The following is a 23,060-nucleotide window of genomic DNA, read 5'->3' as shown; positions in this document are numbered from 1 at the left end:
AAACTTCTTTTCTATTCTTCAAGTGACCTAGCATAGGTAATTTGTAATTTGTTCTCAATAATACAGCTAGCCCAACACTTGTGCTAATGGACCTAGAAACTACCATCCACTTTGATTTTACTACTACAACCATTACATATTCTCCTGTTACAGTGTAAGTCTAATTATACTTATTATCCTTACTCTAATAGATTTTTAAATATTTCTATAACAAATTATGATATTTATATGATGATTTTTACTGAACCAAGTTTCACAACACTGATGAATTGTATAACATGTTCTCATTTCCTTCACTGGTCATTTTTTATTTAAAATTATTTGTGTTCCTCCCCTGCCTGTTTTTAGAATAAGAATTTTCAGGCCTTGATTTGGTTTCTCCCAGCCTTTATTGATTATATACCTCTGGCCATTGTTCCTGCATTTGATTAAGAAATCACAAATTTTGGTATCACATATCTGTTTGCCTTGTTTTCTTGAAATACTTTTTCAGACATAAAGTCAATTGTGATTTAGGGTGTTATCCCTTATAACACACAAAAAGTCTTGCAATTTATCTAAAGTGTCAGATTGAATCACAAAAAGTATGGCCTTTTTACATAGAATTCAATTGTAATAGTAAATAATTCAAGAAACTATTATGAGCAAAATAATCTGTTTTCTCCTTTGAAATTTATTCTCATTAGCTATAGTATCTTCCAAGTTTTGTTTGGTGATTCAGTGTTGATTCAGTTGTTTGTGAGTAAAGGACTACCATATCTGATATATCATTTTTTAGTGGAAGGGCTGAGAGGAAGGTGGGATGGGGACCAGCACATCATAAATTCATTCACTTATTTAGCAAACACTTATATAGCATTTCCCATGTGCCAGGTACCTCTCTAAGAAATTTACAAATAGTAACCCATGTAACCCTCATTACAATCCAATGAGGTAGATGCTCTTCATGGCTCGCGTCTATGCTCTCCGGTTTCTCCTCCCTACTGTCTATCACAGCCCATTTGCCAAGAAAAACTGGCCTATGTGCCAGGTTTGGAATGTATACCAAAGGGTATATAGTCTGTTGAATTCACATTATTTCTACCATTAGCATTAATCATAACTGTCTTCCATTGTTACTGTATGAAACCAAAATTTAATTCATTTTTCTAGTGCAACTGTCTGACTCTTTTTTTTTTTTTTTCCTGAGACGGAGTCTCGCTCTGTTGCCCAGGCTGGAGTGCAGTGGCGCGATCTCAACTCACGGCAACCTCCGCTTCCCGGATGCCTCAGCCTCCCGAGTAGCTGGGATTACAGACGCCTGCCACCACACCTGGCTAATTTTTGTATTTTTAGTAGAGATGGGGTTTACCATGTTGGCCAGGCTGGTCTCAAACTCCTAACTTCAGGTGATCCACCCACCTCAGCCTCCCAAAATGCTGGGTTATAGGCGTGAGCCACCGTGCCTAGCCAGCCGTCCCTTGATTAGGTCCCAGCCACCACCATCTGTCTGTGAGATTCTCAACTGAGTGAGAATGTAGAACATGAAAGCTATGCGAAGTTGGATTTGCATTATACTCTAGATAAAATGATTGGAACTTAACATATTTACAATTACATGAGGAAATATAAAATGGGCTTTTAATATAGTTTTCAAATTAACATGTTAGTTCCCCATATCCAAATCTTTCTTTCCAGCTATCTGTCTCCTGAGCCCTAGCACTCTACATCACCACAGTCACTGACGCATGGATATCTCAGACACGCTTCAACCACTGAAGAGTAAAATCACAATTTCTCTCTGCTCTTTGCATCCTTTCTCTACAGATGAATGGTGCTAATGTGTCCAAGCAACCAGAAGTCCAGGAGGCATCTTGAAGTCATCTCTCACCTTACCTGCCCCAATCCCTACTCCTAAGTCACCAAGTCCTGCAGATGTTACCCCTTTAACATTTCTTATCAAACATGACTGCTATAGCAAAAATGAGCACCCAGTCTCCTGATCCTGATTTAATCCCCTCCTATCTACTCTCCAAAAGACTGCTAAAATTGCCTTTCTAAAACACAAAGTGGATCCCATGACTCTTCCAATTAAAACACTTCAATGGCTTTCCATCAATTCCAGGAGAAATCTAAACTTCATACGAGGCCCTTCATAATTAGACTTGTTTCTTCTCCAACCATGACTGACTCTCCTCTCCTTGCCCTATTACCCTGAGCTCCAGTCATAACTAAACATTGGCCTTTTCCATGAGTACCACCTTTTCTCTTGTCTTTGTGCCTTTACACATAACGTTCCCTCTACCTGAATGCCATTTTATCTGGCTAACTCCTAGGAAATTCAGCACAGTATCTGTGTGATTACATACCTCCTCCTAGATGTCTCCCTTGTACGATATCCCTCATTCCCAAATCTTGAGTAAGGTGCCCTTCGAATAAACAATTATTTATTTATATGTCTTTCCATTAGCAAATAAGCCACTTAAGCACAGGGACTATGCCTCCGATTTTTGCATGGTCCGCATCTAAACATCCATCTGATACTTGGACACTCAATAAATGTGAATAGAATAATGAATAAACCAGCTGTGGAAATTAATGTGCAATTTTCTCTCTTTTCAGGTAAATTTTAGTTAAAATAAAAGCAAAATGGGTGATATTGTGTTCACAGTTGTTTTCTTTTTAGGTACAGGAAGTCAGGTACGTGCGTAGCACTTTAACATAAATTCATAAAGTTTTAAGGAACTCAAGTGGGTCATTCAAACTGTTTCCTCACCTAAAATCACCCCATACCATATAGACAAAACTCTATTTTAATTTGAAAGTCTTTTTAGAGAGCTGCCAATGTTGAATTAGTCCTGCCTTCTCTAACTAATGTGTTTTCTCTTTTACAGTAAATACCTAATTACATCCATCTGTTTGCAGAAGACTGCAATCAGGAATGGGGCAGCACAGAGAATAAACAGGACAGTACTAACAGGATTATCTGCTCCAAGAGTTTTCATGGGTAACATGTGAAGAGAAAATGTATGGAAAGCAATCAGTTTGAAAATCTATCTTTAGATAGAATTAATGTTTTATTTTATTCACACTTCACTACTGTAAAATATTTGAAATAGTTTACTCCAAAATATTAATATATGTATACAAAGGTACAGTCCCACCTCCCCTATGTAGTGGGAAGGAGAACTGATATTTTATCAGAAATGTAGGTTAAAGATAGCTGCTGCAACTGAGTTCTGAACAGAGCACTGAGTTTCCTGGCAGCAAAAGTAAAAAGGAGAACACTTTGTGAAATAAAAATAAGCAGGAACTTTTTTTCCCTGAAATTTCATATCTAGCACCTATATATTATATATTATATATTATACCTATACCATGTAATAATAAATATTTTGTTGCTGGGTGCGGTGGCTCATGCCTGTAATCCCAGCACTTTGGGAGGCCGAGGCGGGTGGATCACCTGAGGTCAGGAGTTCAAGACCAGCCTGGTGAAACCTCGTCTCTACTAAAAATACAAAAATTAGCTGGGCGTGGTGGCACATGCCAGTAATCCCAGCTACTAGGAAGGCTGAGGCAGGAGAATCACTTGAACCCGGGTGGTGGAGGTTGCAGTGATCAGAGATCTCACCACTGCACACCAGCCTGGGCAACAAGAGTGAAACTCCGTCTCAAATAAATAAACAAATAAATATTTGTTGAATATGCAAGTTTATCTTCATATTAAGAATTTAACAAGACAGAAAATGTCTTCACAGATTTATAGCAGCTACTGGAAAATCTAAGCATCTATTTTTTTAAAGTAATCCCTCAATTTTTTTTAAAAAAAGGGTGATATATTATTAAACTAAGTCTACAAAGACATTTATATGGGAAACTAATATAATCTAGCCTATGAATATACTTTAATAGTGATTCTAACTTGACGCAGGTATAGAACACAGAACATTTAGAAAAGTGAATAGAGATCATTTCATTTAGACACACACACACACACACACACACATACACGCACACACACATATCACTTGTTTTCAGCATGACTTTTTTTTTTTTAGACGGAGTCTCGGTCTGTCGCCCAGGCTGGAGCACAGTGGCGCGATCTCGGGTCACTGCAAGCTCCGCCTCCCAAATTCACGCCATTCTCCTGCCTCAGCCTCTCCGAGTAGCTGGGACTGCAGGCACCCACCACCACGCCCGGCTAATTTTTTGTATTTTTAGTAGAGACGGGGTTTCACCGTGGTCTCAATCTCCTGACCTCGTGATTCACCCACCTCGGCCTCCCAAAGTGCTGGGATTACAAGCGTGAGACCCCACACCCAGCCACAGCAAGACTTTTAACAGAAACTAAATAAACAATAAATTTTAAGTTGAGCCATCCTTATGAAAGAAAGCATGGAGTATATGGGAAAATCAAGATTTCACTTTGAAAATTAGGGAGGCCTGACTTGTATTCACACAGGCCATTCCACGCACTACAAGACAAGGCCAAATTTTTTCTCAAGATGTAGCCCTGAATTTCTCCTAAGGCTAGTACAACCACTCAATAGAAATCCAAAAGTTCTGCCCCCGTGAACAAAAAGTACTTTACACAAAGCATGATTAAAAAGCAAGAAATGTTAAGTATATACTCACATCAATCAATCAACAAACACCAAGTGACTCCCACTTCACTGTATTCTACCCCTGGGTGTTTTCAAAAGCCCAGGAGAGCAGTCAGTAAGTCACAGGCAGCTGACAGCCCAGGGCTCTGAAAAATTCTCCTCTAGCCTGCACTTCATGCAGACAGGGTCTCAGTCCAAGGTAGTCTCTGCAGGACTACCTCGGTTCCCAACTTCCGGTGGATTACAAACTTTCCTCTGCGTGCGTTAAAAGAGCTCCTGGTTTGATTAAGATTCTAATTAGAAGCCCAAGGAAGCCTAAAGGCCCTCTAGAGTTCTGAGGCCAGCTTAAACACTAAATACTACTCCCACTCCCTCAAACCTGGAGGAATTTATCAATTAAAGTTAGCCCTCTGTATCTGGCCTCCACTCAAACTCCACGATAGTCCTCAAAGAGACCTCCAAAGCCACCAAATTTTCCAGTTATTGGACAGCCATTGGTACTCAAATACCTAAAGACAGGACTTGTTTCAACAGTTAAAACCAAGGTTTATTAGGAATTCCTAGAATCACATAAAACAGTTTACTAATACGTACAAGTTAAAGTAGAAATAGCACAAAATGAGGCAGTATTAAAAATGAGTTCTAGTTCCAGTTTGGGGCCTAACTCACTTTGTGAAGAGAACAATTATCCAACCTGTGGATGTGAAAACAATTACTACTTCCAAAAACTTTTCTTCCTCATTCAGTTACTCCTTCCTTCATCCTATTTAATCATTTTGATTATGCTATGCATGGAATTTATGCATAGCATAATGGAGTTAGTGGGTTTAGTGGGGAAAACAAAAATACTGGGAGCAAGGGTACCATAAACCAAGAGATTTAATTTACTGTGAGGGCTCAGGCAAGATTTCCTTGAGGCATCAACACCAAAACAGAGCCATAAAGACTGAGTAGAAATTAGTTAGTCAAATAAGTATAGGGAAAGATTTCAGGCAGAAGTGCAAAGGTCCTGAAACCTCATTCAAATGTAAAGTAGGATTATGGCATACCTAAATAACTTTTCAAAAACTTTTGAAAATATCAAAACTTTAATCTGTAAAATTTAACCTATGAAATTTGCTATTTGTAAGCCTTCTTATAGGCTCATCTACAGCTTAGATTTTTTTTTAATTGTCCATTTTTTTTCTAAGGAAACAATTAGAGCCTAACCCTGACTCTATTATTTTCTACTATATACCAATGCTCAGCTAACAAAACAGATCAATGTCCATGTAGGAACAGTGGTTTGGAACACAGAATAAAATTCTGACTGAGCTTTTGTTTTTAGAACTTATTGTTTGGTGCATACAAAGCCAGAATGTGTATAGCTCCTTGGCATATTTTCCACTTAAGCATATGTAGCAAACCTCTCTATCCCTATCTTTTAAAAAGAAGTCAGTGTTTTGAGTTAATTATCATTCGTATTCACAACTGTTAAGACTCCTTCTATATCAAAAAAAGAAAGTCAAATTTAAATAGCATGATTGGTTAAATTTTTTGTAGTTGCTTTGTTAATTTTCTTTTCAGTTTCAATATCCTTTGAAACAGCAGGTTTGTAAGAGGATCATAGCACATGTACATATCAAGGTATGTCTTAAATACATGATAAATGCTTACTCAGGGCTTTTCCTTCTCATAGCATATTAAGAGGTACTAGATAGTTAATCTGGAGCTTTTACCCTGCTCCAGATACATGTAATCTAAAATTACTTTATGTCAACAGCATATTTGACTTATTTTCTTGAATTCTGAACCCATTAAGTTGCCTCAATCTGAAAATTAGCTTCATACAGGTGCACATTTAAAGTGTTATGCAAACTTATTTATTCCTACTCTTCTGAAAATGTGCATAACTACTGATTTGCTATGTTCTACTATAGGTTGTAATATGTAAAACTTTGAGTAATATTTTAAACTTTACCCCATTTATATAAATAGCTGGTTCAGGAAAAGTGTATTTTATATAGCTAAGTTTAAAAGTCATTTTCTTGGAGCTTCTATTAGTGTATTTCAAAAGACCTCCTAAACAGAACTAAAAGTGGCCTGGTGTTCCAGTAAGCCACAAAACATGTTTCTTATATTTTATAACTAACAAAACACCTCCAATTGCTGAAATTTTACAATTGGTAGAAGTAACAATGTATTATCTCTACTATTACAGTCATGTGTTACTAATTATTCAGACGGGAAGTATCAAAATTTGTTTTTAAATAGCTGCAAGAGGTAATGGTTCAAAGATAGAGAATTTGAGAGTACATAAAGAAATTTTATAACAGACATTAAACTTTTTAATTGTTCATATGAGTTCTTTTAATTTAGAGGAATAAAACCTCAGTGAGGAAAAAAAAAACACCTCAAGGTTATAGATGCTTTGTACACAGTTCTTTCTAGTAATAATTTTGTTTAGAAATCAAACTTACTACCCAGGCGTGGTGGCTCAGGCCTTTAATCCCAGCACTTTGGGAGGCTGAGGCGGGTGGATCATTTGAGGTCAGGAGTTCGAGACCAGCCTGGCCAAACATGGTGAAAACCCTTCTCTATTAAAAAAACAAAACAAAACAAAACAAAGCAAAAATTAGCCAGGTGTGGTGGTACGCACCTATAATCCCAGCTACTCAGGAGGCTGAGGCAGGAGAATCACTTGAGCCTGGGAGGCAGACGTTGCATTGAGCTGAGATAGCACCACTGCACTCCAGTCTGGGCGACAGAGTGAAACCCTGTCTCGAAAACAAAAAAGAAGGAAATCAAACTTAATCTTTTCCAAATAACTCTGAAGAAAAGATCTTGCAACATACTTTGTCTGCTTTGGCAATTACTTTGGACATATTTAATAAAGCAAATTCTCTTATTAGTGTATAAAAAAACACAATAAAAAAGATTGGAGACTTAAAATGAAATAAAAACTCCACTGACAATTTTCACCTTTAATATTCCTTTCACATAGAATAAATTCGAAAATTCTTAACAAGGGAATTACTGGTTTGATCATGATACCCATATGGAAAATATTTTTTACATTATCTTGGATCCATGATATATATTTACTTAGCATATTGGAGGGAAAAATGAGAAAACAAACAAAATCTTCCAGGTATGTAGACAGTATGTCAAAGTCAGGAGTAAAATGCATTGGTATCTGAAGCTACCAAATGAAGGCATTTGACTGAAAAAAAGTTTGACCATAATGTATAATTGATTTACACATACTGAGGCTCATTCTAAAGCACTTTTTTAAAATTGTAATTTTTTAAAAGAACAAATCATTTGAACGGTTAAGTAAACTGACTATTAAGAAAGAAAACTGGCCTGGCGCAATCCCAGTGCTTTGGGAGGCCAAGGCGGGTGGATCACAAGGTCAAGTGATCGAGACCATCCTGGCCAACATGCTGGAACCCCGTCTCTACTAAAAGTACAAAAATTAGCTGGGCATGGTGGCGCACACCTGTAGTCTCAGCTACTCAGGAGGCTGAGGCAGGAGAATCGCTTGAACCTGGGAGGCGGAGGTTGTAGTGAGCCGAGATCACGCCACTGCACTCTAGCCTGGCAACAGAGCAAGACTCTGTCTCAAAGAAAAAAAAAAAAAGAAAGAAAAGTTTTCATAACAAAGTTTACAGGTTCTTTTTTAATCAAAAGAATAAATACATTGAAATATTCATTATGTCTGTATTTAAAATTGCTAAAGGAATGCTTGAATTGTATCTCGATAACATGAAATTTGTTAAAAATAAGTCCCTCAGGAAAAGAAACATTTTAGCATGCTACCCAGATATTAGTCAAGTGCAGAGAATTTCATAACATAAAGTTATATTCCTTTCGTATTCGTCTTTCCTAAGCCAGACCATAAGTGTAGAATCTTATATCTAAGCCACTTATACAGTCAATTTGGATTACATTCCATTGTGAAGTCTACATTGCACTCTTATGGGAGGAGCTAACCTGCCACTACTCACTAAAACATGATACTCCATATCTTAAAAGTTATGTATACTTTAACATCTCAGTATTAAAATTTGAAAATAATATCAATTATTTTCCCATTTTAAAAGTTTTGGTTTGACTATATTCATATTGTCCAGAAACTAAATCTTTGTTAAGTACTAAGTGTCCATTCACAAAGGTCATTGAGAGGGACTGAGAGAAAAAACTTTAAAAGTTTACACTTTAAAATTACTTTTAAATACACTTCTAAAATGTAACATGTTCTAATACCTTAGTCTGTGTTAGTCTGTGTATATGAAATACTGTGTGCCCGGTATTGTTCTGGGTACTTGGAGGAGTACGGGTGCATACACACACACACAGAATACAGAAAATCAACCCATATAAAACAACTATACAACAAAGGATTATCAATTCTGAAATGACAAAATTTTAGAAATGGAGAAGAGATTAGTGGTTGTCCAGGGTTAGGGATAACAGGAGGTGTGTGTGGCTATAAAAGGGCAACAGAGAGGATCCTTGTGACAATGAAAGTGTTCTGTATCTTGACTGTGCTGGTGGTGGATACGCACGGAATAAAATTCTATAGGACAAAACACACACACACACGAACAATTAAAAGGAGGAAATCTATATAAGATCAACAAATTTTTATCAATGTCAATGTCCTCCTTGTGATATTGCACTACAGTTTTGAAAAATGTTACCATTGGGGAAACTGAGTAAAGGGTACACGGGATCTCTCTGTATTATCCCTTACAGTTGTGAATCTACAATTATTTCAAACTAAAATGCGTTTAGAAGATTATAAAATATACTTTATTGTAAATACATGCCCCCCAATAAAAACACACAAGGAATAAATGCCAAAAATCCTAGTGACAAAACGAAGTATCACATAGGTGCAGTAGTAATTCCCCTCAAAGAAACCCAGAGTAATCATTACACCTAAGTATTCTTGCTGTCAACATGTTAATTGTTTAAATTATGTGTTAGTTTTAAAGATCACATCCTATAAACTGAAGATTTCTCATGACACAGTAGTGATAAAATGCTACCTTACAGTTCAGATGGTGGTAGAATCATCCGAAAAAAAAGAAGAAAGAAGAAAAGAAGAAGAGGAAGAAGAAGAAGAAAGAAGAAGAAGAAGAAGAAGAAGAAGAAGAAGAAGAAGAAGAAGAAGAAGAAGAAGAAGGAGGAGGAGAACCATTTTCTCTTATCAGTTTATGTTATGAGATAAGAAGATCTCTCTCCCTCCCTCTCCCCCTCTCTCCCCCTCTCACATCTGCAAGAGTCCGGACTGAGGAGTAGAATGAACGCGCCATAAGGATTTCGCAAAGTCTGGTCTCTACCTACTTGGAATTTCTTGGAAAAGATTCAAGCATATCATTCCCCTTTCACTAAAGCAAGACGAGAAATCACGTCTAAACCACTGGAATTGCTTTGCTGTGAGGAAGTCGAAGGTGATCAAAGGCAGGGTGGCATGCAAAATGGCACTTGGATAAAATGGGGCTCATTAGGGTAGAGTCCCATTCACGTAAAATGACTCCAGGCAATTCCTAGGGCCTCGACTTTCAACCTGACACTTGCCTGTGTGCAATGAAGATGGAAATAGGGACAACGCGCACCTCCCACACGCATCTGGAAGCTTCACCCTCTCGGCCTGACCCCCAAAGACCCGCTGAAAAGAATGGATGCTTTTGCGAACTCCGGTCCCCACACTGCGGCTCCCCAAGAGCTCCACGGGCAGGGCAGCGGGGCGGAGGCGTCGGGGACTCAGTGCGCGGGAGGCAACGCGGGTTCGGGCTCCGGGCTCACCCGCGTTCTGCAGCGTCTCGATGTTTTGGGGTCTAGTCGCCAGCTCCGCCACCATCTGCACGAACTGGGTCCTGGCCTTCTGGTATTGCTCGAACACTGCGGGAGAGAGAGTCGGTGGAGCCCACCGCACCCGGGTCTCCTCGCCGCCAGCTAGTTAGGGCACCTGCCCGCCTCGGCCCTACCTTGCAGCACCTGCCTCTGACTCATGGCGCCCCCGCCGCCGTCTGCCCTCCTCGAGCTCTGCGGGGAAGCGGCTCGGCCTGCGAGTCCACCAAGGGGGCGATCGTGGCGACGACTCGGCCTCCGACGGGAGCCGCTTCTCTGTGTACCCGCGTCTCCCGGGCAACCTACCGGAACCGGAACGCGGCCGTCTTGCTGCAACGGCCAGTCCCGGGCGTGACGTCACGGCCGCGGTGCCTGGGCGCACTGAGCGGGGCGGCGGCGCGAAGACGCCCGAGCTCGAGGACTCGGACTGCTGGGGCTCTCAGCGCGCCAGGCTCGCCGAGCCGCCGGGACATCGCGCGCCGTCGAGTATCCCTGCACTGCCCGGAGGTCGGAGCTCCTTACAAAGCGACCCCAGATCGCCGTGGTATCCTGACTGCGGCGCGGGTCGTGACCAAGCGCCGGGAGAGCCCCACGCGCCAAGGGAGCCTGGTTCGAGGGCAGCCAGACGAGTAAATTGCAGCCCTGGAGTTGTCTGAGCTTCGACGGTCCCGAGAAATCTCACACGTCACATTGTACAATCCGATCAACACATGAATGTCAATGCAACTTAAGTGTTGCATTGACATTTAACACTGCACTGACAGTAAAACACTGATTTAGGAATCCGTGTTTTCTTTTGTAACCCGCTGTTATATACCTGGCATTCCTGGTTTCAAGATTCCTGGAGGAGCATGACAACCATGTTCATACACTTAATAACACTGTATTGAAAGCATTTAATGAGCACTCAGAGACTCAGTGAGGAAAGCAGATGAGGAAAGGATGTGATGAATGTCCTGACTTCCCTGGCTTTCTCCTAATGACTACTAATTTTGCTGTTTCCTCACTTTTATGTGATTTGTAAATATTTTGTCTTAGTCTTTTAAATTTAGGCTTCGTTATGTTGATGAATGACATCTCCAACAGAAAAAGAGAGAGAACCTTTACCTGGAAAACCACACTTCCCTATCTTATATAACTTGAACCCTTTACCCAGTTTCTTTTAACAAAATTGAAGTACTTAGTCTATTACTGGTTTCTAGCTTGTCTTTGAAAACTATATACCAGTTGTTTCAATGACAGTTGTCAACTTTAAATGTTCCTCCATCAAAAACTACAATTTCACCAGATGTCAAGTGGATACATAGCCGCAGCTGCTGCTAAGTAGTGCCAAGACAGGAAACCCCTTGATATTTCTTCAACAGAAGGGAGCATGCAAACTTAACTGGTTCTATATTTGGAATGAGTCCTCTATATTAATCTTTGAGATCTCACCCTTCACTGAGCTCTTGATGAAGTCCTGATATTTTGTGGAGCTCCAAATAGTTGGGGAATGGTCCAGCAATCAGAGAGAAGAATAAGTGTGTTTAGTCGGGTCCCTAATACCCCCGAAGGGCAGGTACATGTCTTCTGCTTCTGCAGCTCAAAAGCCAGTGATGGCCACAATCTTTTTACTTAACTCAAAGTCGTAAGTTTTACAGTGATATCTATATTTCCCTATGGGAATATGTCCTTTAAAATTAAAGTTGTGCGTTCCCATTTAGAGACGTGGGAGGAAACAGATTGAGTAAATAATTAAGATTGCAAATAAGCCTTGTAATTTTCAGTTCCTTGTTGAATGATGAAAAAAAAATCCCCTTAAAAGTTTTTATATTTGGTTTCAGTCCTTAAACAAACAATTCAAACTCTTAAGCTACTCCAACTGCCATTTTTAGCAACTGCTTTACTATTTGTTTTCCATTTTAAAAGTGTTAAGAGCTCAATAGAGGGGGAGAGGTCTAAACCTATAAACATAACACAGTATGGGATGCTACTAAGTTCTTTGAAAACATACGTTCAAAAGCTATGTAAATTACTTTAGAGTCTGAGTACCTGTTATTAACAATATCTTTTAGTTAAATTGTATTATTCCTGATAAAACATAATATAGGATGCCTACTTCATATTAAAGAAGCTAGATCTTTGCTCTTTATTTTAGGTTGCTTCTTAAAAAATCTTAAAAACTAAATGGAGAAATGTATGTAACACAGAGTGATTACAATATGCATATAAGTGAAATTATTAGTAATTCAAGCATAAAATATGGCAGATTACTTTTACTGACAAGAAAACCAATCTGTATTTTCTGACCCATTTTTCAATGTACTAACTCTAAAACAAAATACTATTCTGTTTTCTAAAGTTAAATGCATGTCCCATGATCACATACACACCTCTAAACTAACAGTTAAGCAATGAAAAAGAAAACAATTCAAAGGGATACTTCGGTATTTTAAAAAGTATTACAGGATGATTACTGTTCTTAAAGTACCAGCTGACTTTAGAGATATACAATGTAACTGGCACATAAGACTATACATTTGATTGAGAATGAACCATTAGCTGAACAACTTGCAAAAAAGTGTTTCCATGAAAGGTTTGTTTGGAAGCCTTTGGCTACTTTTGTAAAAAGCTAATCATAATATGTAACTTCAAAATCACTTTTTCAAATAATTCCTCCTTTATTTATGAAAATGAGACTGAAAATGACAACAAAATAAAGCCAGTTTTAAAATCTTGTTGTTTCTCTTTGCATACCTCCTTTGAGAATTCAGAAAATCCTATTATCATAGGAATATATGCTATACATACCTAAAAGAAGTTTTGCTAATTTTAACACCCATGTATTTTTTCTTCAGTTCCTAGCTGAATTTTAAAGATTTATATATGCGAATTAGATATTAATATCTGCATTTTAAAACTGTCATTGAGTTGAATCAAGTGTTTATATATATTCTGCATCAAGCCTAACACGTATTCATTATTAATGTGTGTCAAACACCTTGCTAATAAAAGAATGTGCCTTTCTTCCAGGACATGAAGTCTAGTAGCAGATAGACATCACTTCATTCTACCAGCATATATACCGCAGCCTGCATTCATTCAATGGGCATGCACTGCACTCTGCCACTGTTTTAAGGGCTGTAATTGCTCTAAGTGCTATTAGTGTTTTGGGGGCAAAGATGAGGGACTTATGGTAAAGTAGGCGAAGAAGTGAGAATACCTAAAACATCATTTAAATAACAAAAGGCTTCTTGTTTTTAATAAAAATTAGCTGAGTTCTATGCAGCTATGAAATTTCCCTCCCCTAAAATAATTTTTTCCCCAAAATCATTGTTAGCATTTAAGAAGGCATTCAACGGGCAATTGCATGTAATTACTGAAGTTATGAGACTACATTAATCATTTTGCAAACACTAAATTTAAAATTACTAAAATAATTCCATAGTTACATACTGGAATTAAAAATAAAGGCATTACTTAGTCCATAACCAAGTTAGTGGAACAGAAATATTACCTATAATGATGAAAGTAAACATGACTATCTTAAATGGTGCATCGCGCCTCTTTTGGGAAATAATGTCAGGATTTTAGGTCTGAGCCGACCACCCAGTTATTTCATCAAGTTTGTCAGCAGAGCAGAAGAGACTTGCACACTTCCATCCGGGAAAGGAAGATGAAAATTTCTATGCATGTTTTGTGTTTATGCCTTACTCCCTATTCTTCGCTTTTCAAACCTTTTAAAGTCAACTCTTTGCATGTTAAAGTTTTTCTTTTTAGTATTAAGGTCAATGTCAAGATGACAGTGGTTTAACTGGCCCCAAACTCCTAAATATATACCTGTACCTGTCTTCCTTTCCAGTAATTCAGAGGATGAAGAGATGGAACTAATCTTTTCCACTTCCAAAGAAACCCGTGATTGGGGGATTCCACACACGAATAATTTTGCTTCCCCAAAAGGCACCATGTAGTGCAAAGTGATTGATACTAAAAATGGGGGCTTTCAATGTATAAGTCCGAAATGCAGCATGTCGTTTTCTAAGGCGGTGGTGACATGCATAAAAACAAATCATTGGAGCTTGGTGTGTGAGTGTGACATAAATATCTTCCGTTTGGACTTGCGTGCGTTTTCTTAAGTAATTCAAAACTGTGCCCAAAGCCTGCATCACGAGCTGGAAAACACTAAGCGCCCTGCTCCAGATGCCGGTCAGCCCTCCCGCTCAATACCTCCCACCCCTTTAAAATGTTGGCGTTGTTGGACTTGTGTCAGAGAAGGTCCGTACTATCTTCTCCACCCTTTAATCAGTGCAGGACACAGCAGACAAAGACAGAAAGTGCCACATAAGAAACGACTCTAGAGAGCCCACCAAGCCCGCGTCCGGGTCACGCATCCCCTAGGTGCGTGTCCCGCGGGGATTGCGCCGCGGCTGGCCGCCCGCCTCGAGCCGAAGCCGGACGCCGGCGGGTCCCCAAGCGGGGTGTCCACCGGGTCGGCTCTCCTGGGCGCTGGCAGGCTGCCGCGTCCAATGTGGACAGGAGTGTCGGGCCGAGGGTAAGGGAAGAACGTGGTCCTCCCCGACTTCCTCGGCTTTTCCCATTCTTCCTAAGTTTCTCCAACGAGTAGCTTCGCAGTGTCTGCGAAGTTTCTAACGGGGGAGGCGGCGCTGGGAGCAGGCCGGGAGCGCGGACGGGGGCCCAGCGGGTGTAGCGGGAGGAAGGGGCGGGGGCGCGCGGCCCCAGGGCGCCAGTGCGGAAGCGCCCAGCGGGCCGGGGGTTCCCTCCCGCGGGGCCTCCCGGGGCGGACCCGGGTGCGGCGGCCGAGATGCGGGCGGTGGAGGGGGCAGGCCCCGACTCTTTCGCTCCCTCCGCGCCGCGGGCCGCCGGCCTGAGCTGGGAAAGGCGCGGCGGGCGGCTGGCGAGGAAGGAGGCCTCTGTCCTTTCGCTTTGCTTCCCGGGCCAGGCCTCCAGCTGGAGCCGCACTGCCGCGCGGGGGCCGGGGCGAAGGTCCCTGCCGGAGCCTCCCGGAGGAGCGGCTGCCCCGCGGGCGGGGGAACGGTGCGGCCAACTCGCGGGGGCGAGCCCGGAGCCGGCGGAGACCGGAACCCGGGAACCCAGGCCCCGCGGCGCTAGCGCAGCCAGAAAACTCGCTGCGGCCGCGCCGGTCGGCCTACTTCGCCCTGGCTGTCCGCGCGCGGGACGTAGAAGAGCGCCCTGGCCGGGAAAGGTGGGGAGGGGCTTCAGGCTCTTTCTTGCTGGAGTAGGGTGCGGAATCCCGCACCGCCTTACAGCTGCTGGCCCCCTAGGACCCCGCGGCGCAGGCCGGATCCCAGAGGCGGGGATAGGAGCCAATAGCTGATACAGACAAAAAAATAAAAAGCAGCTGCGCCTCATTGCGCATGTGCGAGCTTCGTTTTTTTTTTTAATTTTTTGACGTCATTTCGCGATATCAAGTCCCAAGCCAAAATGTCTTGTGCATTGGTTACTATGAAGAATAATGGACTGTATGTTCTGACTCCTGGAAATTACTGCAAAAGTACCGAGAGATGGTTTTCAAGTTTTCTCAAACGTTTGAAAAAAAATATAGTGTTTCCTGTTTAACCACTCTATCTGTCCGTTTTTTCCCCAGAGATTATCTGAGCCGAGAGTGAGCTCCGCTAAAACGTAGGCTAAATTCGAGGACACGGTGGCACTACATCTCATTCTTTCAGAGGAGATGCTTGCACTACAGTTTGGACCCTCGCTTTTTGACATTTCAGAGAAAACATCTAAATATTGCTAAAGCTGGATTACTTTACCTCCTACTCCAATATTACCTAATTTTTTTACGGTGAAAAAATAAAAGTTCCTATATGAACGATATAAAAGATGAACTACCTATATGAAGAAAATACTAATACTTTTCCCATCAGTAAGATAAATCTGGTCTTAAGGAATTGAATTATAAAGAAATGCTTTTTATTCAAGGAATGCTTTTTTTTTTTTGCCCTGGTGAAATAATATGCAATTGCTTATCATTTTACTTATAAGTCAAGGGTAACAGTCTTGGAAATTTACAAGTAAAGCTGAACGTATGCAAATAATTTCAATATATATACGGTCATATCCCAAAGAGAAACAATTTACTAATAATTCCTGGCTTAAAGAGTGTCTTGCAATACTAAAAACACACAATGGGTAAATGAAAATAGAGATCTCTTGTAGCCCAATTGAATAGAAAAACATTGAATTTTTTTTAAAATGTGGTTTATGTGTAATGCCTTAAATGTATGGCAAAAGTTTAAGAGAAAAACCAAGTAACTGAATCAGTTCTCTTTCTGGGAAAGGATATTCCCAGAACCCACTGCAGACCATGATAATGTAATAGACTTTTGTTGCACTAGAGTCTCTTTTTAGGTTTAGAGAGGCTATATAAATTGTGTATATTAAAGTTCAGGAAAATGCAGTTTCCTAAGTCTATTTTAAGGGTTGCTTGCAGAATTCAATGACAAGCTTACTTTATTGTAATGAATTTCCTAAAAAGTGTTCTCCAAACTGATAAGCATTGTAATAAGAATTATTTGAGCAGGGTGATCACTTGGTGAAAGTGAGGGGGAGTTCCACTGAATCTAGTAACTTCCATCTCCTTAGAAAATGACGGGACAGTTTGAGGAAAACCCCAATGAAAATGTCTTAAGAAAATTGTCATGAGGCATATTTAGAAAGAAACAGCTGGTAAACACATTTTCCCAAGCTTACTGTAACTGAGTTCTTCAGTTACCCTAGAAAAACTGTAATGTGTCATGTTCAAAACAAAAACACTCTCCTGAGGTAATTACTGATAACATTAATTTGTCTGATTCATGAACAGCTATTAATAAAAGCTTCTGAAACATCACTGTATCTTCTCAGTACAATTTACTCATAAGTTTTTTGGAAGTGTACTTGCCGAACTTAGGAGTTTTGTTGAGAAGGTTGGAAAGAAGTCAAAAATTGAGTGGTAATAAGATTCTATAGAAATGTAACCGATTCCAATAAAAAGTCCTCTGTACGGAAGTACATTATGGAAATGACGTGGTTGTCAGACCTAATTGCTTGGCTTTTGAGTCCTCAGAGAAGAAATTCTACAGCCTTAGGGGTGTAGCCTCAAAAGCAGCAGCGTTCCTGGTTTCAGTTTAAATAAAACAATGAAATCCATCATTATTCAAGTCAATAGCGATAATTCACATGAATATGAATGCACTTTGATCTTATCCTTCAATTCATTGAAAGACAGTCGTAATGAAAAAGGGAGATAATCTCTTTAACTTGGTCCAAAGCAAGTTGTTGGAGCTTTTCTTTCCTGAAAGACCGTAGAAAGGAACTTTTCACTAAAGCCTTGCTTTCCTATTTTTAAGGTGCTGATGGGGGTGGTTTGGCAAGCTACAGGTCGTTATGCTCCCTCTAGGAACCAAGCAGTGCTTTCTTCTTTTAGGTAAACTGTCTTATTTAATGAACTTGATATTTTGTGAAGCTTAAAGGTGAACCTCTTTTAATAATATACCTAAGAGTCATTTCAGGAGGCATTAATTTGAGTTTACCATCACTTGTGATTGAGACATACTATTTTCAGTATGCTTTAAAGCTTATTTAAATTAAAGAGGATATTTCAAGGTGCCTTGTCTTAGTAGATTTGCAATATCCAACGCTAGATCCTTAAGCATTCCTGTCCAGCTGTAAAGACAGTTAATGACATGTCTGTGCTATCAGAAAGTATGAAAGCACTTTAAAGTTGCACCTTACTTGTGGCTATTTAACCAAATTTTTAGACACTAGATGAGAAATTAGCAGTTTCAAGTTCTTATGTACAATTTGTCATTCTCCTTAGAATCCTGAAAACATGTGTCAGATATTTTAACATACAATCTATGGCATTTGAAATATAATTAAGTTAAATATTCATGAATGAGAATATCTGATAATGCTACCAGCTTGGAAATTGTTTAGCTTTTCATTGAGTTCATTAAAGATATCCAAGCTTTGTGCTAGTTATCAGTAAGTTAGTTTTTTTCCTAATAAGACTTGTTGAGACTTCTGAAATTCCCTGGAAGTCCGACAAATATTTGTTATGTTCAAAGGACTCTGACGCTTACAAAGATGAATAAGGCAGGTGCTTATCCTCAGGGAGCTTTAAACTTGGAAATTTCAGCACATTTGTGATTTACAAGAAATTTTAACCCATTAAGACCACTCAGCTAACAAAGCCGGGACACTTATTAAGAGCGAAGAAATTTGGCAATGCACATATTTCCCGAGTTATCCTAGTAGCTAAATAAAAGACTTAGGTAGATACTCTAAGGACTTTTCTTCAATAAAACCTGCTTAAAACATTAACAAGAGTTCTCTTGTTAAAAAAAGTTAAATTGGTGTTCTAGAGCCACAGAAAAAAGTAGATCCCTCAAGGGTTAATGCCAGTCGTTTTCTTTATGTTTCAAACCACGCAGTCCACACTGCCAAGGGTTGATGCGGATCATCCAATGAAATGGAAAAAAAAGTGTTCCATCCACTGATAAATAACTAGTATCCAGATGCAACAGTTAAGCCAATGCAAATGGTTACATTCTGGATTTCATGCAAAATATTCATGGTAGGCGAAGAAGAAAGATAGCAGCGGGTGCTTGTGCCTGTGGCTCTAACACAGAGGAAAGCCACTGTTACCAAGCGCAGACGCAACCATGAGCTCTTCTTTGTGTCGATGTTATTAGAAAGGGAGTGGGCGTTTGACTTCTTTCTTTGGCACCACTCTTATTTCTGATGTCAAGAAAAGCTTTCTAATTGGCCACTGAAAAAGAATTGCTGATCAACTCCGCGAAGAGGGCACCTGGGGCTGAGACTCAGCGACGCGCCCGGATTTGGGGGGCTCAGGTGCCCGCTGCTCGCGGCGCGCGCCGCCCTGTGCGCTCCCAGCCGCTCCTATTGTCTGCGGTGGGGGCAGGGCCCAGCCGGGGGCGCTGGCTTTTGAGCAGAGCTGAGGATTTTGGAGACTGAGGACCGGAGGTGGGGGCGAGAGATGTCACCGAAGGCAACCCCCAGGGTTTCAAATGCTCGAGCCCGAGTTGTAGGAGGAGGCAGAGGTACCAGCGGCTGCGGCGGCGGCCCTGGCTGCAAATCGCCGTCGTGTGGTTGCTACTGGCAACCGAGCCTCTGCCGAGCGCGCAGCCCCGCAGCCCCTGGAACGAAGGTGGCAAGGGAAGCGGCTGCCGCGGCGCGGCCGCGCCGGCTTGGCAGCCCACAGGGCTCTCGCTCCCGCCCGCGTCCCGCAGTCCCTCCGGGCCTTGACTGCAGCTGTGCGGCAAAGACGGCCGAAGGGCTCTCAGGTTGGGGGCTTCGCTGTCTCGGAAGCGTCAAGTGACTGGCGGCCTCCGCGAAGGCAACATGGCAGCTCGGGCTCCAAGAATGGGATCCCTGCGGTCGCCTGCGGGGCGGGGGCGGCGGGCTCCAGTTTCTAGGCCGGGAGTGAGCCCTGCCCGCGCCCCCGACTCCCAGCTAGGTCGAGCCAAGGGAGCCGCGCGCGCTGCCTCGCCTCGCCTTCGCCCCTCGGCCCTTTGTTCTCCACTGGGCGGGCGCCTCACGCTTCGGGGGCTTTTCATGAAAACCTCGAAGCCTCGGCCACCCGAGGTGGTGACACCGGCCCTGCTAGCACTCAACAGAAATGACTGGCATTCCCCGTCCCCGGTGGGGACCGGGCAGAGCAGGAGGCGCTAGGGCGGGATTCCAACCGACCCTCCCCGCGGAGCCCTCTCGTCGGGTAGGTTCCTTCCCGCCAGGCCTAAGCTCGCCGTTTCCCCTCCTCACCTCGCAGAGGGGTGAGGCGGGAGACCGGGGAACGGACACGCGGGGCCAAAAGACAGTGCCCGTCACCCTCACCACACCAAGGAAATGAGATTCTCCCCGAGAGGGAGAGGAAAGCTGCTGGCTCAGAGTCGTCCTAGTCTCGAAAAATCGGGGTGTCAAGCGTGCTTTAGGTCTGCGCTGGATTCCACCAGGCTTTGGCGCGGGCAGAAGCCGGGGGGAAGGCGCCTCGCAGAAAGTACCCCCGGCCCTCCCCGGGTCTCGGGCCGCGGGGGCTGCACCCCCCGAGGGACGAGCCGCGCCCCGGAGCCGTCCGCCCGGAGCGCCGAGGGGGGTCGACGGCCGCGGAGGAGGAAGGCCAGGGGGAAATTTGCATTTCGTAAAACCGCGGTTAAGAAATGACGATGCCACGTAGACAAGCCAGTTGTGACGTTCAGCACAACGTGCTACTGAACTACCGAGATCCGCCACCAAATGGCGGCTCCGGCAGCCTGCTGCACTGATAAAGAGGACTCGCCCGCCGTCGCCCATTTTAGGCCGCTTTCACTTCTCCGCTGTTTCCCCAGTCCCTTTCCCCAAGTCGTCCCTTCCTCTCCTGGTTTTAGGGCGCACGGGGAGCTCCCATGTCCGAGAAGCTTCTGTGTTCTGGGGATCCGGCAGGCGCGGGCTCTGCAGGAAGCCGCCGCGTCCCGGCAGCTTTCGGAGGCGATGTCCCAGCCTCGGCCCACCCGCTCCTCTGCCCGGCCGGGGGCGCCGGCACTCCCAGGGTCGCCTTGTCCGGGGACCCATTTTGGCGTCGACTTCGCGTCCCGAGACGCGAGCCTTTGCCCAGATCTTGAGATTCCCGCCGCGCAGCCACCCCTCCTCAGCCCTGTCACCCAGTCAAGGCTCTTTCCCAGGGGATTCGAGCGCGTTCTATTAAACGAGCCCAGCGGGAGGACGCTCTCCTCTAGGCCTTTCCAGTCACAGACATGAAGTCGCCTTCGGGAACCTTCAGGATGGCCACTTTATAACTTAATAATTTTATTTAAAATCATCCAACAAAACCCCAAACTCCAAGGACACCTCGTTCATTAAGGAGAAAGGGCATTGATTGGACTCGAAGAGGGAGGAGGACAAAGAAAGGCGATTATCCGGCCTGGCTCCTAGCAGGGCGCGCTCCCGTGGGCTCTGCCCGCGAAGCCGCTGCCTCCCCGGGTGCAGGTCGTTTTCCCGCCCGCGCTGAACTCGGGGTACAGGGACACGTCGCTGCGCCTCGGCCTGCCGCTGTGGAGGGCTTCGGCGGGAAAAGGGAGCACCTCGGGAGGCAGCGAGCACCCGGCTGTCGCCGCCGCTTGCCACGGCGTCCAACTTTGGAGAGCGGCGTCGTTCCCCCGCCCCTCAAGCCCCTCAGGGCCTGACAATCTCGCGTTCAAATTTGGCGGGATCCGAGTCCGCAGAGCCGAGGGCGGCGCGAGGCGAGCAGCGCACGCGCAAAATGGCCTCCCGGTGCCCCGCGGCCTTGGCTCGCGCGCCCAGCAGGGCCGAACTGGGGTGGCGCAGTTGCGAGCAGGGGACTGGGCTGTAGCTGTTTCCACTCCTCTGTAAGATGCTAATTAGAAAATAAGGAAAAGGAGAGAGGCTGTTTCTTCTTTAAGGTGTCTTTTGGTAAAGGACCCCCTTACCAGAGAGGCAGCGTTGGTAAGGGGGGCCTTTACCAAAGGAGAAGTCAGGTGATTTCCCCCAGGCCGGTGTACTGTGCCCTTTCCACCGGGCACTAGAACCTAAGAAACCTGTTTTTTGGAAAGCAGTGGAGTTTCCCACCCCAATCACCCTCGCCCGGGCGTTATGCTCCACGCCGTGCGGTGCGCCCCGCTCTCCGGCTTAGTTGGAAGATCTTCCGCTCCTGAGGACTTCGGACCTGTGACTTGGGCTCCTGGACCTACTTCTCCACCTGCACTAACCTCGGTGTCGGTCTCGGCCACCATCCCATTCCTGGCATCCCACTTTCAGACGCGCTTCCCTATCGCCTGGGTCTGCAGCCTCCCAAGTCTCTTGTCTCAACTTGAGTTCTGGCTAATTGAGGACAGGGAGTTGGACATCTCCAAATCCGCACCAACGTTGAAATCACGTCCACGGTGAAGTTTGCATTCCATGATGACCCGACAATCAGAGCAAGAAGTAGCATTTTACTGAAATGTAGGGAACAACACCTGCTATTTATGAAAGTGACTTCGGATAGTCCCGGAAGGGACATTTTTAAAGGCTAGGGGCTGAAGAATGAGAGTAGTTCTAACTCCTTTGTTGGAAGTTTTTATTGAGCGCTTACTATTTATTTGGAGGGCTAAAGCGACTTCCGAATGAGTTTTCCACTTGAACTTCTCCAGAACTCTTCTCACAAGAGTGCTACAGAGGAGCCTTTCCAGTGATAAATATGACATGACTTCTGATGTCGTCGACTTGATGAAGACAGAGTTGATAGTGAAGTTCTTCATGTGAGACCTCTAGAAATTGCACACTAAGAAAAAGAAACTGGTGCAAATAAAGGAAATCCGTTTCAAGAACCAAAAGAAGAAAAAAACGTTAAAAAAAATTAACTGCGGAAACAGGAAACACTCAACTGTGTAAACATTTTCGAAGACTTTCATAATCAAAACTGGGCGATCTTGAGATTTGCAGGGAGATCGGCTGGCTCAAGGTCTTCGCGGTGGGTATTTGCAAATCTGATTCTCTGCAAGGCTGGAATATATGGATATCTCCTTCTATTCCTTGTAAAGAACTCGGCTTGTCGCTTTGAAGTTTGTGGTCCTAATTTAGTTCGAGGGCTTTTTTTTGAGGAGTCAATTTTTTTAGAGCAACCTTAGAAATTAT

General features: G+C 43.3%; 1 protein-coding gene across 28 annotated transcripts in view; it reads right to left on the bottom strand.

Moving 5' to 3' along the window:
* Positions 1-13,189, bottom strand: part of SPAG6 (sperm associated antigen 6) — a 74,616-nt gene extending 61,427 nt beyond the window's left edge. For 6 of the 28 annotated variants that reach the window (XM_063817557.1, XM_063817562.1, XM_063817558.1 and 3 more), the window contains exons 1-3: positions 10,562-10,728; positions 10,380-10,475; positions 8,065-8,181 (exon numbers count right to left, since the gene is read on the bottom strand). Coding sequence is in view for 7 of the 28 variants with exons in the window: in XM_009458044.4 (XP_009456319.1) it covers positions 10,380-10,475; positions 10,562-10,586 (121 nt within the window). In the remaining 21 variants the exon portion in view is untranslated. Of the gene's footprint in view, positions 1-7,221; positions 7,344-8,064; positions 8,182-10,379; positions 10,476-10,561 lie in introns of those variants that run through there. The other 22 variants (XM_009458044.4, XM_009458042.4, XM_016962364.3 and 19 more) reach the window with 13 other exon arrangements.
* Positions 13,190-23,060: the final 9,871 nt, after the last annotated feature.

Source organism: Pan troglodytes, chromosome 8 (genome assembly GCF_028858775.2).
Source record: "Pan troglodytes isolate AG18354 chromosome 8, NHGRI_mPanTro3-v2.0_pri, whole genome shotgun sequence".
Lineage (NCBI taxonomy): Eukaryota > Metazoa > Chordata > Mammalia > Primates > Hominidae > Pan > Pan troglodytes.
Note: the sequence above shows the minus strand (reverse complement) of the source record. Positions and strands in the feature narration are given on the sequence as shown.